The 13695-nt window shown below is 40.9% G+C and overlaps 1 protein-coding gene across 3 annotated transcripts in view; it reads left to right on the top strand.

Moving 5' to 3' along the window:
- GPATCH2L (G-patch domain containing 2 like) overlaps positions 1-13695 on the top strand; it is a 54403-nt gene that overhangs the window by 33457 nt on the left and 7251 nt on the right. For all 3 annotated transcript variants that reach the window (XM_034993060.1, XM_034993063.1, XM_034993061.1), the window contains exon 9: positions 10066-10160. In XM_034993060.1, the coding sequence (XP_034848951.1) occupies positions 10066-10160 (95 nt within the window). The remainder of the gene's footprint in view (positions 1-10065; positions 10161-13695) is intronic.

The following is a 13695-nucleotide window of genomic DNA, read 5'->3' as shown; positions in this document are numbered from 1 at the left end:
ATGTGGACAATTCTAGCTCATCTTTGTCCTTCTAGATGTCATTCCCAGGGCAGTGGATACAGAGTGGGTTGCATTCTTTGGGGGTAGGGGATTACTTTTTTTTTTTTAAGGTTTTATTTATGTATTTATGTATTTATTTATTTGACAGAGACCTAGAGCGAGAGCATGGATAGGCAGAGCGGCAGGCAGAGGGAGAGGGAGAAGCAGGCTCTCTGCTGAACAGGGAGCCCGATGCGGGGCTCCATCCCAGGACCCTGGGATCACGACCTGAGCCGAAGGCAGCCGCTTAACCGACTGAGCCACCCAGGCGCCCCGGGGAAGCCATTTTTTAAATTTCAGTTTATCTGATCCTTAAAAAATGGTTTTTTGTTGTAATTGTATAAAGAGACATCCAGTAGCACATATTTTTGTTTTATGTATATGTATTACATACATAAAGGGTGTTTGTGCAAATGTTTTACTCATGAGGGAGCAGTCAGTAAAGTTTGGCAACCATGGCTCTGTGGGAAATGGTCCGCACAAGCGACCTCTAAGCAATTTTTAGAAAATGTGGGTGCTGAAACCCTGAGCCCTCAGGGCATCCTCCCACTCCTTTGAAGTTGGGGAGGGGGGTGGTCCCTGCCCAGCAAGGGGTCAGTTGAGAAGGAGCCATTTAGCTCGGGTGTGGCTGAAGGATAAGATGGGCTTTGGAGCTGGATGGTTGGCTTCGAACAGAGTGGACACTGTTTAACAAAGCCTGGTGTCTAGCAAGGAATGTTAAAGAGCCATGATGGCAGGGAAAAGGCAGGTGAATGACTGTATTAAAAACCGTTTCGAATGGAAATTTTATCTTTTTCTTGTTCCATTTTATTTGTAGTAGGAAAAAATTTCTTTCAAAGCGTCTGGGCAGCCTTGGGAATTTCACACCTATCATTAGAACGGGGTGTGTGTGTGTGTGTGTGTGTGTGTGTGTGTGTGTGTGTGGTGACTATGTTATCATTAGTGGTATAATTTTATTTTGCGAAGAGAGAAGTGTTTCCTGTTTTATCACAGCTTTCCCCGAGGAGGGCTGGTGTATTAATTTGCTGTATTGCCTCCTGGCTGTTCCCAGGCTGTTTTTCCTCTTCATCATGGAATTTTTAATGGCCCTGGTGCCTCTTGGGAAGCATGTGAGGAAGAGTTCCTCAGGGAGTGCTTCCCTTTTTTCACATGCCTATAATTACTCTCCTTTAAGAGCACAAAGAGTTTGATAATCATGCCTGAACTGTGAAGGTTTCCTCTTGACGGGTTACTGAGCTGAGGCTGCTTCCTGCCTGGACATCCCTGTTCCGGTGACCGGAACACTCAGCTGCAGGAGACTGAGGACCTCTCATCCACTCTCTCACTGCTGGAGCCAGTCAGCTCTGGTTCTCACAGTGAGGCCTGGGGCTCACTGGGGGGGCATGAGTGACCTCAAGGACTCTCATGTTTAGTGTTTAATTGCTATAAACAAGGAAATGATGGGACCGTGATTTTAAGAGAACACTTTATTGATGTATCATTTTAATACAGCCCCAGATGGCAGGTGCAATGGATGGGCAAGGGAGTCTTTGTGGTCTTTGTACCACCTAATAGATTTGTGGGTTATGAGGTTTTCAGAACTACCACTCTAGAAATACTTAAATTTGGTGTTTTTCAACTTTCACTGCACTTTTGAATCACCTGAGAAGCTATAAAAATATAGCCATACTGAGCCCCACTCCAAAGATTCTGACTTAACTGATCTGGGATGAGGCCCAAGCACTGGCATTATTTTTAAGTTCCCAGGTGACTCTAATACACAGCCATGGTTACGAACTGTTGCCCTAAATGCATATGATTTTATGGCTGGTGCTTTGTAATTTTCTTAATAGGAAATCCTGTTTTGTAATCAGCATGAGCTCTGTGATTTGGTATTGGGTGCGTGAGTTCTTATGGGACGTGGAATGCTGGACTTCAGTTTGGAGGGCTTCTGAAGTGAAGAAGAGAACGTCACTGTCTAGCACAGTGCCCGGCACTTAGTGATTCACTGATGGGCGGACTTGCTGGGTCGGTGTTGGGATAGTTGGCAGGGTGCATGGATGAACTTCGTAAACCAGCTGTTTTGGTTTGGTTGTTTTGGTTGCTGGTATTGGGATGTTGTATTAAAGTAGTAATACTTGTTCCCGGCCTTAGGAATTGCTGCTGCTCAAGCAGCAGATGGTGTGATTGGTGTTTGGGTAGCTGCAGTGGTATTGCTGTCAAGGACACCGTTCTAGAATGGTAATAAGGAGCTAGTGCTGGAGGCAGCTTTTCCCAAAATGAGAGATCTATTGATTATGAAGGATAGCTTTTCTTACCATGATTGCTGTAGAAAACCATTGCTAGAACTTATCAAACGTTACATCTCTCTGTATGATGCACAAGTCACCAGTTGTGGTTTTTGAGTGTCTCGTGGCAGTGTTGAGTTTTCTCCACTTTCCTGACCTTTCCTCTATCACGGGTGGTGATATGGTAATGTATCACCACTTCCATTTATTCCTTCTTTAAGTTTTTAATCTCACGTTAGGGGGTATTAGTGTGAGGCAGTCCCCAGTAAGACTCTTGGCTTTATCTGGGCAAATGACTTAACACCCCTATACCTTGATTTTCTTACCTTTAAAATGGAAATACTCATTTTTATTGGCCTAGTGGGGATCAAAATGAAATCATATATTTGACTACTTAGCATACTGGAAGCTAATATGATTATTTTTGTTACATTCCCACTACCCCTGCCCTGTCCTTAGGATAGCTGCAGTTTTATAAACTTCAGGTTGGCTTCCAGAGTCATTTGCTAATGAGATGTCGTATAGATTCTTGAGGTGCTTAAATAGCCTCAAATGGACTATAAGCGGAGGCATTTGGACAGTGTCGGGGTAAAAAAGAGAGACCTTCCTGCCCATCAGAGAGTTGAAATATGATAGGCTGTGCTCATTGTAATTCATTTAATCTGTTCACAAACGTTACGATCTGCATATCAGAGTTGTGTGCCCAGCTGGCTGTGCCACTTGACAAGGAGTTTCAAAGAGCGAGAAGAAGACTCCCTTCGCGCTATGAATTTTGACCTTTGGAGCCCTAGTAAACAGCCTCGGGTTTCACCTCAGGGCTTAGGCGGAAGAACCTGTTATTAGTCCTGGACCTGCTGGGGCTACTCTGATGCACAGCAGCCCTGCCCCCCTCTGTAGCGCCTTAGTTTGGGCCATGTGGGAGGAAATGTTTCTGCTGGGAGATTGTCCCTAAAGCTGCCCAGTCCTACTGGAACTTCCTTTCCAGAGAAGTGCACAGCTCTTGAATCTTTTGTCCTGCCCTGGATGGGCTTGTCGACACCACCTCTCAGCTGGCTGGCATCTTGCTGCCTAAGCAGAGTGAAGAAAGCATTTTCCCTCTCTGGCCACTGGAATAGACCCAGCTTTCCAGTCGACGGAGAACTTTTGTGCTCCTGCGGGTGGCACGACACCACTCCATGGTCTGTCAACCTCGGCCGGGCCAAGGGAAGAAGAGTGCCGGGAATTTTCAGGTGCTAGTGAGCTGTTCGTCACCGACTGCTGAGGGTTAGGTTTGAGTGAAAACACTACTGGAATTGCTGGGATCTCTTCCTGTTAGATAAGCCTCCTCTGTGTCCTCTGATTGTGAGGTGGTTTTCTGTCGCTAGCTGCAGCTAGTGTCAGGCCTGGACCCTTTCCTCTGTGTGCCAGTCTGAGAAAATAGTTCCCCTACCGGGTGTTTCATAAATGTCCATCAACCCCGAAGATAAAATCACATGTGAGGAGGGGGGCCTCTCTACTTCCCTAGATTTAATCCTATTTTCATTCATTTTTACCCTAGCACTTTGTTCTTTGATTAGAGCTCAGTGTCTTGTATCTGTTCGTTCTTTACACATCGGCCTTCTTCACTATGTTGTGAGCTCTGGGTGGATGGGCCCTCGGCTCGGTCATCTTTTGTGTCCCTCTTCACATCCAGCAGAGTGCTTTACGCAGGGTAGGCTTCCATAAATTTGTGTTAACAATAGTTGAGGGGAATAGATTAGTAATTAAGGAGAATAATTGGAATATATGATATATATGACCTTTGGTCCTTAGAAATATCAATAATTTTTTTCCTGTTATTACTTGTTTGTATGTGCTTAAGAAAAAAAACCAGCAAATAAGTACCTTCTCACAATAGATTTTATTTTTATTTCCCATATTAAAAAAGTGAACTTTTCAATGGTTTTTTTTTTAAAGATTTTATTTATTTATTTGAGAGAGAGAGAATGAGAGAGCACATGAGAGGGGGGAGGGTCAGAGGGAGAGGCAGGCTCCCCGCTGAGCAGGGAGCCCGATGCGGGACTTGATCCCGGGACTCCAGGATCACGACCTGAGCCGAAGGCAGTCGCTTAACCAACTGAGCCACCTAGGCGCCCTCAATGGGTTTTTAAAATGAGTAAGTTTTTGAAGGTGAACTGTTCCTTAAATTGGCTTGCCATTGGCAGGTAAAGACTTTCCACTCCTTAGGAGTGACTCTAAACATCTTTGTTCTAAATCTAAAGCAGCCACTTCAGTTATTTTTTGCCAACATTGGTTCTATTAAACATGCATGTATTTCTCAAAGTAATTTTTTTTTCCCCTAAAAGTACATTCCTGCCCCAGGGACATAGTGATCTGCCCAGTTTCCTAAGTAACACTGCAGTTTTATAACAACTCACCTGATCTTTCAGTTACGTGCACTAAAAAGTGAAATAGAAATGTTGTGTTTATGTGTAGTTATACAGAATACTCTTTCAATTAATTGCTAATCTTCAGCATTCACCTTCACATTTGTGAATATAGTTACTTTTCCTGAAGTAAGAATTTTTAAAGAATGTATTTTTTTGCTTTTAATGCTCACTCACCACCCCCCACCCACACCCCTCTTCAGTTCCTTTCGGCCAGTGCTGCAGAATGTGGTGTGTTTAAGGGAAGTACTTAGGCTGTGACAGGAGGAGTGTCCCAAGGACCCCGAGGCCCAGATCAGATGAAACAGAACCAGGGTAGCCTGTCTTTTCTCTAGGGTAATTGCTTGTATACTAGGGAATAGCATTTTTATTTAAATTAATTTTCATTTAATCATTCTGTTATTCTTTAGGTTAAATTTTTAGATCTTTTTTATTAACTAGGTTGGCTTTGGGAATTTGGCTTTTTTTTTTTTTTAACTCAGTAATTTTCACAGCAGGTAGAAGCTTCTCGGAATTCCCTGAGGAGAAATTTCAGAGTAAGCATAATACTGGTTCTTTTCTCACCCCAGCATGGTTGGGCATGCATATTTCGTAAAAATCTCCTTACGGGATTCTGATAACCATTGCCACTCAAATTGAGAAGAAGTTTTAACTTGGTAGAAATTTCAGCTTAACTGATACTTAGCCTTTCTGCTCCCTGCGCAATTGAAAGATCCCTGCCCTCCACACACAGCACATGATTTGCAGTGCAGGAACGACTATATACTGTTCTTGACAAAGAATTTTTAAAAATCGAATTAAATCTTCTACCCTTTCTACCCACTGTGTGTTGGTGAGAAGGGGAGGCTCCGACTTCCCCTGCCCTTTGTGACAACTGCTTGTGTGTTGACCCTCTTCAGTTTCTGTCTTGTGAGAGTAGACAGATACTGTCTGAGTAAAATAACACAAATTAAAGAAACAACACACTGGGAAGAAGGGGAGCCAACTACTAAGTGAAAATGAGGGTGGGGGAGGTCAATTTTTTATTTTTATTTCCCTTTCACTCTTTATGTCTGTAGTTATTGTTATGCAATTATTTGGGGACACACAAAAATTGGAACAGCCTCTCAAGTAGGAAGCTCTGGCTGCAGCAGGTGCATACTCCCATGCTCATGTTCCCCAAAATAACACAAGGGACCCTTCCAACGCCGCATGGATTATTCTCCACTCCTGAGCAGGGTGTCCTCATGCTCAGAATGTGCTATACAGTGTGGCAGGGTCCATTTCCTGTCTCCTTTAAATCCTCTTGCTTCAAGCACTCAGCTTCCTCTGTGCTTTCCCCAGGCTCTGGGTCTCCAGGCTTCTGGGTCTTCTTCCCTCTCTGTCCTCCAAGGTTCTTCCCAGGCAGACAGAGCCCTCAAAGGGAAAAATAGATTTTCCTAAGCTGTGAACTCTACCATTACTAGTGTTCACTTAAAACCAAAAAGAAGGAAAATGTCTTACTGTCCTTTATAATTTGACTGTTTCTCTTCTTCCTTTCCCAGATCTTTGCTAGGAAGGTACGTAGGGAGAGACAAATATCCTTTCTGTACTCAGACCTAAGGTGTGATGTTATGTAACTTCTTATGAAATAGCTCTCCAATCTGGAAATGGTCCTAAGAGAAATGTGTTAAGAGGGAAGGAGCATTAAGCTGAGTTTTAGGAATGAACGTGGCTTCTCTTTATCCTTGCCTCAGTTTCTCTATTATCCAGATTCTGTAACTAGAAAAGCTGTGTGGCTGGAAATAGGACTAGGCTACGAGGTCCTTTAGGGAAGAGACTGTCTCTTTTGTTCAACACCTCAGTAAAAGCAGTGAACAATGAAAGAAGCAAAAAAGCTCTTTGAGTAGAAAGGAAATAGTCCACACAAAAATACATACTTTTACGACAAAATAAGGCGGTTGACTTCATAAGCTTTATTACCTGGGTTCCTTAGAAAGCCTTCAGTTCTTTCCTAAGTTATCACCAGAGGAATTTACAAAATTTGAAGGATTTAGAATGTTCAGGCCAACAATTAAGAGTGGGAATAGGGTGGTAGAAGTAGATCATTTACCGCAGGAACAAGTAACAGGCTGGAGACTTAGCAGTCAGGGGTCATTTAATGTAGGGACAATTAACCCTGAAGCCCTTACCATCACTGGGCAGGGCAGAGTGGGGATCTGAGAACCATGGCCCAGAGGGGTGGGGCCTGGGAAGGATCACCTGAGCCTTTGCGTTCATAGTAGCCCCCTAAGGACGCTGCAGGATGTAGTGAGTGCAGTGTAATAATCTGTATGCCTCATGGTAGGTAATTAATATTTACTTCCATTTTACTAAAATAAGCATTTTAAAAAGCACCATATTTCCATTTAAAATGATTAAAAATTTTAATATTTTCGTACATAAATGATTTCATCTTTTTATTCCCAAATGTGCCATTTCTTGAAAATGTGAGATAAATGTTACTGACTAGGTCAGTAAAGGAGGGATAATAATAGGGCCCTTAACCGTCTTACTGACCTATATCAAACATGCAAAGCTGTGAAAATGATGGATGGTGTATAAATAAAAGGCAGTATTTATTTCGTTCAGCCCAAGTGGATACTCCAAGAATTAATATCTTAAAACTCCTTTGAGTACTGTTCTTATACTTTTCATTTGCATCTGTCTCATAAAATTCAGCATTTTGCATTGATCTTGAAGAAGCAATGTTTTTGTTTTTTTGTTTTGCATTTTTTAAAATTAAACTTTTTTTAAAGATTTTATTTGGGAGAGAGCGGGAGCACGAGTGCAGAGGGAGGGGAAGAGGGAGGGGGAGAAGCAGACTCCCCACTGAGCAGGGAGCCCAAAGCAGGGCTCAATCTCATGATCCCAGGATCGTGACCTGAGCCAAAGGCAGATGCTTAACTGACTAGCCACCCAGGTGCCCCTTAATTAAACTTTTTTTTTTTTTTTAAAGATTTTATTCATTTGACACAGAGAGAGATAGCAAGGGCAGGAACACAAACAGGGGGAGTGGGAGAAGGAGAAGCAGGCTTCCCGCCGAGCAGGGAGCCTGACGCGGGGCTCGATCCCAGGACCCCGGGATCATGACCCGAGCCGAAGGCAGACGCCCAACGACTGAGCCACCCAGGCGCCCCCCTTAATGAAACTTCTTAACGAAGGATAATGAAGTCACATTCAAGTAACCCGCATCTAGATCCAGAAACAAGCCCAAAAGCTCCTGGTGCTTTGTTTAGCCACTGTTCCTCCTCCCCTCTACCCCACAGCTCAAGGGTAAGCACTATCCTGACATCTAATAACATAGTTTAGTTTGAAGAAAGGATGTTAACATTTAATCTAAAAAGTTTTGGAGAGTCCTTTATAAGGTAAAGAAGAAAGAAGCATGAATATATACTGTTATTATATAAGCTTAAGGTAAAGAAGAAAGAAGCATGAATATATACTGTTACCCTTTATTTGGCTTGTTTGTCTTTCTGAAGTACTTCAGGAGAAGCATGATTGGAATAGAGCAAAGTGGCCAGCTTTTGAGTTTGGATCTATGTGTACTCAAGTGCCTTATTTGTGGAAAAGATGGAAGCCCTATTCTGTACATTCCTCTGTTTTGACAGAAACCAAAATTTTGTAGGGTCACTCTCTTTTCTGTGTCTTTGACTTCAAAGGGAATTACCTTCTCTCCATTTAGACTGAAGGCCTCTCTACCTTTGATATTCTGTCATCAGTGTTTCTTATTATTAAATCAACATGCTGATTTATTCCCAGGACTTCGGTAAGGTATGAAAAATGAATTGTTTTCCCCTACTTTATACATTTATATTTACATTTCACTTTGGGTGTTCAGAATTAACTATTCATGGGATACTCAAAAGTTAACTCTTTTTCCATATAGAAGAGAGGGATATCAATACAGAGTGACTTGGATGGAATTTTCCAAAACACGGGCTTTATATACTGTAAATCTCTGCCTATTGTAGCGTTCTGTGCATTCCAGAAATCTTATGATTTCAGTTAAATTCTTATCTTTTCTCATTTATAAAGTGAATTGATTCTTAAGCTTTTGCATGTAGAGAAAATAATGTATATACATGTATGCTTTTAAACTGTGGAAGTTGCCAGATTGGGGGCCCTCTGAATAGGAAAATTTGTCCATTCAGCGGTTGTCTTGGTGCTTTGTTAACTAACTAGGTGCTCTTAGATTTGACTGAGGTTCTAGTTTTAAGATCATTAAGCCGTGAGACTTAATCCCCAGCTAAGACTACCAATTAGGAGTTCATCTGGTATAATTTTACTAGATTCTTTTTTATATGTACATACTCTCACTATTTTTAAAAAATTGTGGTAAAATATACATGACATAGAATTTGCCATTTTAACCACTTTTAAGTGTACAGTTGACTATTTGGTTTTTAGAACTTTCATTCGTATCAGTTCTTGTCAACAGATACTTAATGGTTGTCAGTTAAGTGCCTCTTGAGCTGAGGTTGGTGGATCACTGGAAAATTGTGAAAGAAGTATAAACATGGTCCCTGTTCTCAAGGGGAGTAAGCCTCATTAGGGAAACAAGATATATGTATACCAGTTAAATAATGATTCATGGTCAGTAAGGCCTTGACTGTTCAAGGAAAGCTTTGTGTAAAGGTGAGAGTCAACTTGGTCCTTAATCAGGGGTAGGATCTGTGTAGTTTGAGGAAGGAGGAAGTGGGCAACTAAAAAAGCGTACCAGCTGTTGTTGCAGAGTAAAGTCCATTGTCTTTCAGGCAATCTGTTGCTTTTTTCCAGCTTTGGAACACCCACTGTTTTTAAAATAAGTTGAATATTCAGATGAGGGAATATATTATTAGCAAGTAATTAATACTTTTAAAAATCACAGAAATCAAACTTACTTAACTGGTGATACAGACACTGTTAAAAATTCAGATTTATAGTGATAGAAGGGTTAAATTCCTATTAAAATTCCATGCAAATATCGGTATTCATGCAGCATTAAACTTTTCAATATATTACCACTTGGGAATAGGTATTTCATTAGTGAGTTTAGAACAATAGCAGTTAAAGTTTTTATGAAAAATAATTGTACAAAAATCAGCATGTAATGAAATACATTTATTGAAATTAATCTTTGAGTGTCTGCTATTCTGAAATTAGGTAAAAGGTTTAAAATGGGTATATACTGTGCATAAAGAATGAGTTATGATTAATCCTGAATAATCTTGTACTTGACACTTGATGACAAAGAACGATGCCTGTCTTGTTAGTGTATGTCTATAATGGGTCAAGGATTTTATCTGGGCTGAACATAATGTCTTACAATAAGAATTAAAAATGAAAACAATGTTTTTTCTTTCTTGTATCTGCAGACAGGCAAACATACACTTGGGACCCCCATGTTCACGTGACATCAAGAGGAAACGGAAACCTGTGGCCACAGCATCTCTGTCCAGCCCAAATGCAGGTAACTGTATGTAGTTATCATTTATTGAGCACCTACTGTGTGTCAGGCACTAAATTATGTTTTATATATAACCTTTATGATAAGGTAGGTCATTTTATTCCCATTTTACTTGGGAAAATAAGAATGTGAGATGTAATTTGCCCAAGGTCACACACATTTTAAGAATCCAAACCTAGTTCCCTCTAACCTTGAAGTCTGTGTTTTTTCACAGTGTCATGTGGCTTTTTTGGGTTTGAATCCCGGTATTCTACAGTTAGCAATCTTCAGTCATCTGTGCTTTTGTTCTAGCACAGAGAAGAAATTAGGTCTGTGGTCATGAAAATCCAGTTAGGGTGGCAGTTTTAGTCAGTAGCCAAGGAGCCACATGGGTTTATTTACTTTTTTACTTGGCACATAGTACAATACATTCTCACTGTTACTATGTGTAGTGGAGTACTAATACTCTACTAGTCATGAAATTTCTAATTAAAAACTATTTTTCAAGTTAAAACCTTGCAGTTTTCTGGCCAAAACCAGTTGGTTGGAAACCGAAATAGTGGTTATCTTTGGTGAGGGGTAGTGACCAGGAGACGACATAATCAGAAGTCTTCTGGGAAATGCTCTTTGTCATCAACTGGGTAGGAATTACATGGGTATATGCATATGTAAAAATTCATTGAGCTGTATGCTTATGATTTATGCCCTTTACATATGTTATCCTTAAAAAATGGGGGGTAGTCATTATTTATATCAGAAAGAATATTGGATGTTTGTAGGTATTTTTCTTTGGAGTTTGGAGAAGACAGTTAAACATAATCGGTAATCAGGAAATTTTTGTGTTATTTCAGTACAGTTGAGGATAAATTGCTCTGGATAAAAAGATCATATCTGTGTGTAGGACCTATCAGAAGTACAGTTATTTTCTTGATGATAGTGAATTCACTCTGAGGAAATTGAGTATATCATAGATTATTTTATTTTCTTCAGAAAATACTATATATTATATAGATCAGAGCAGTTGATGAGTGAAGAATAGACCTCAGAGAGAAGGGAACTCTATCTCTCTCCCTTAACTTAGTAAGTTTCAGCATACTTTAAAATCGACTTCTTTCAGCTTCTGTTTGGGGTGACTGCTTGATAATGGTTCTTACTGGACAATCTTAATCACAGGTCTGATAATTATAGTAAATTTTTTCCAGTGATTTCTACATGGACATGGCCTGAGCTGATTACTTTGCGTGCATTATTTCACTTAATCTTTGCAACAACTTTAAAAGGTAGATGCTGTTTTTATTCCCAGTTTACACATGAGAAAATTGAGGCTTACAGAGGTTAAATCACTTCTCCAAGGTCCCGTGGATGATAAATTGCAGAGCCAAGGTCAAATCGGTTTCCCTCTGACTTCGAGAGCTGCGCTGTTACACACTTCAGGTGTTCTGTGTTGTATAAGGTAGCATTGGTTCCAAACTGACTGCATCAAAATCCAGCCTTATGGTATTGGAAGCATTACAACAGTCTCCCCTCTTGTATCTTTTGTTCTTTTCCCCCCCTCAATATCTAGCTTCTATTTTTAGCTTTTAATTGTTCCTAAGACAAGAACTGTTGAGAAGAGTTTAAAAACCTTGTTCCACACTCAAAGCAGGAAATGTTACTGGGAGGGATTAAACGAGGTTTGGGCATTCAGCACTTCTCCTCCTGAGCCCAGCTCCTCCTCTCACTTGTTGACTAAGGTCTGCTTCACTGAACATTTTCTTTTTTTCCTATCCACAACCTGAGTGCCCCGTGGAGGTGAAGGACATAGCCCGAGCCCGCACCATCAGTCAGTAGAACAAATGGGCTTGCTCTGCCTCACATCGGGCCATCTCGGATTCCACCTCTTTTATAGAAATGAGTGATGAAGAGAGGTGCGTTCCGCTTTGCCGCTGTATTAATACACATCGGGGGCCAGCTCCTGGCACTAAATCACGCTGCTGCGTACATCTGTTATCTGACTCTTCACCGGCGTGATGAACAAGACTGCAGATAGAGGCTTCCTTGTGTCATTCTTTATAGGATTTTCCTAAAAGAATAAATAGCTCAGATCTCTGCCAACACTCTCCCCTGTCACTGTGATGAATTCAGCTTCTTTCTTAAACATGCAGCCACAAATCTTTTCCCTTTTCCCCTCCCCCGCCGGTGGAAAGTTTTGAGTTGAGATTGACTGAATTTAAAGGTATTAATAAGGCTAGAGAGGTGAAGAGCAGAAAGGAGTAGCTTGTCTTCCTTGTCTTTTTATATTAACACTCAGGAAAGGCCAGGGAAAAAGACCTTTTCATTAGGGTCGTTAAGTAGATCCTTCTTGAAGTGTAGCACCTTTATTTTCTTCTTTTTATCTCCACTCCCCTTCCCTTTATGACTTTATAACCTACAGTTACCTGGTACACAGAGCCACCCTTGGATTTTAGCGAGTAACCATGTAAGAACCTGCTTCTGTTTCAAAAGCCCCAGAACAGGGAAAGTCTATACCTCCTGCTGAAGTGAATTGGCTCTATATGCTCTTTAAAAATGTGGTTGGAAAAGAAAAAACGGGGTATTTTCTCTAAGATTTGAGATGAAGTGGCTATAAGAAGCGTAAGAAACTCAATGAAAGCCAGATTTCATTTCCGTGAGATGATTTTTCTTGATTAGAATGACAAGAATGGAGCCTTTGGTGTACAAATCCCATTCCTTCAAAAATTAAACCCATGGCTTTTAGGTAAAGGAGAATTGGGGGATGATAAGACATTGTATTCAGAGCCCTTACTATTTTGGGCATCCCCCGAGCCTCTTCTGACCTTCCTGTCTCTGGGATAGGATATGTGTCCTTAGAGCATCAGTTGGAAGGGTACTCAGCTGTTAATCTGTTAACTAGTTACATCAAATTCCAAATACCAGGCCAGTGATGCTAGAGATGTATTTGTGAGAGCCGAAATTTTTATCTGTTTTGCTCACTTCTGTACCCTGAGCATCTAAAATAGTACTCAGCACAGAGAATGATCTCACTAGGTATTTCTTGTTTGAATAAGTGAATGGAATCTTAAAGTTGAAACAGTTACTCTAAAAATTATTCTAACCCTGTGATCGGATTTAGTAGTTCCATTGTAGGTTAGCCCTTGCCTCAGGTATCATAAGGCAGATTCTTACTGCCCCTTTTTACTTTTTTCTTACTGCCCCTTTTTAAAATTCAAATAGTTTTTATTTTATTTTTATTTTTTTAAAGATTTTATTTGAGAGAGAGAGAATGAGAGAGAGCAAGCACATGAGAGGGGGAGGGTCAGAGGGAGAAGCAGACTCCCCGCCGAGCAGGGAGCCCGATGCGGGACTCGATCCCGGGACTCCAGGATCATGACCTGAGCCGAAGGCAGTCGCTTAACCAACTGAGCCACCCAGGCGCCCTCAAATGGTTTTTAAAGTTAAAAATGTTTTTTAGTAAATACTGAATGGTTATAAAAGAACATTTATAGAAGATGGATAAGGTGTCAAGAAAAACAATATAGCAAATATCCATGTACCTACCTCCACTTTAAGAACATGAACA

Source organism: Mirounga leonina, unplaced genomic scaffold, assembly GCF_011800145.1.
Source record: "Mirounga leonina isolate KUSES-001 unplaced genomic scaffold, KU_Mleo_1.0 Mir_82, whole genome shotgun sequence".
Classification (NCBI taxonomy): Eukaryota; Metazoa; Chordata; class Mammalia; order Carnivora; family Phocidae; genus Mirounga; species Mirounga leonina.
Note: the sequence above shows the minus strand (reverse complement) of the source record. Positions and strands in the feature narration are given on the sequence as shown.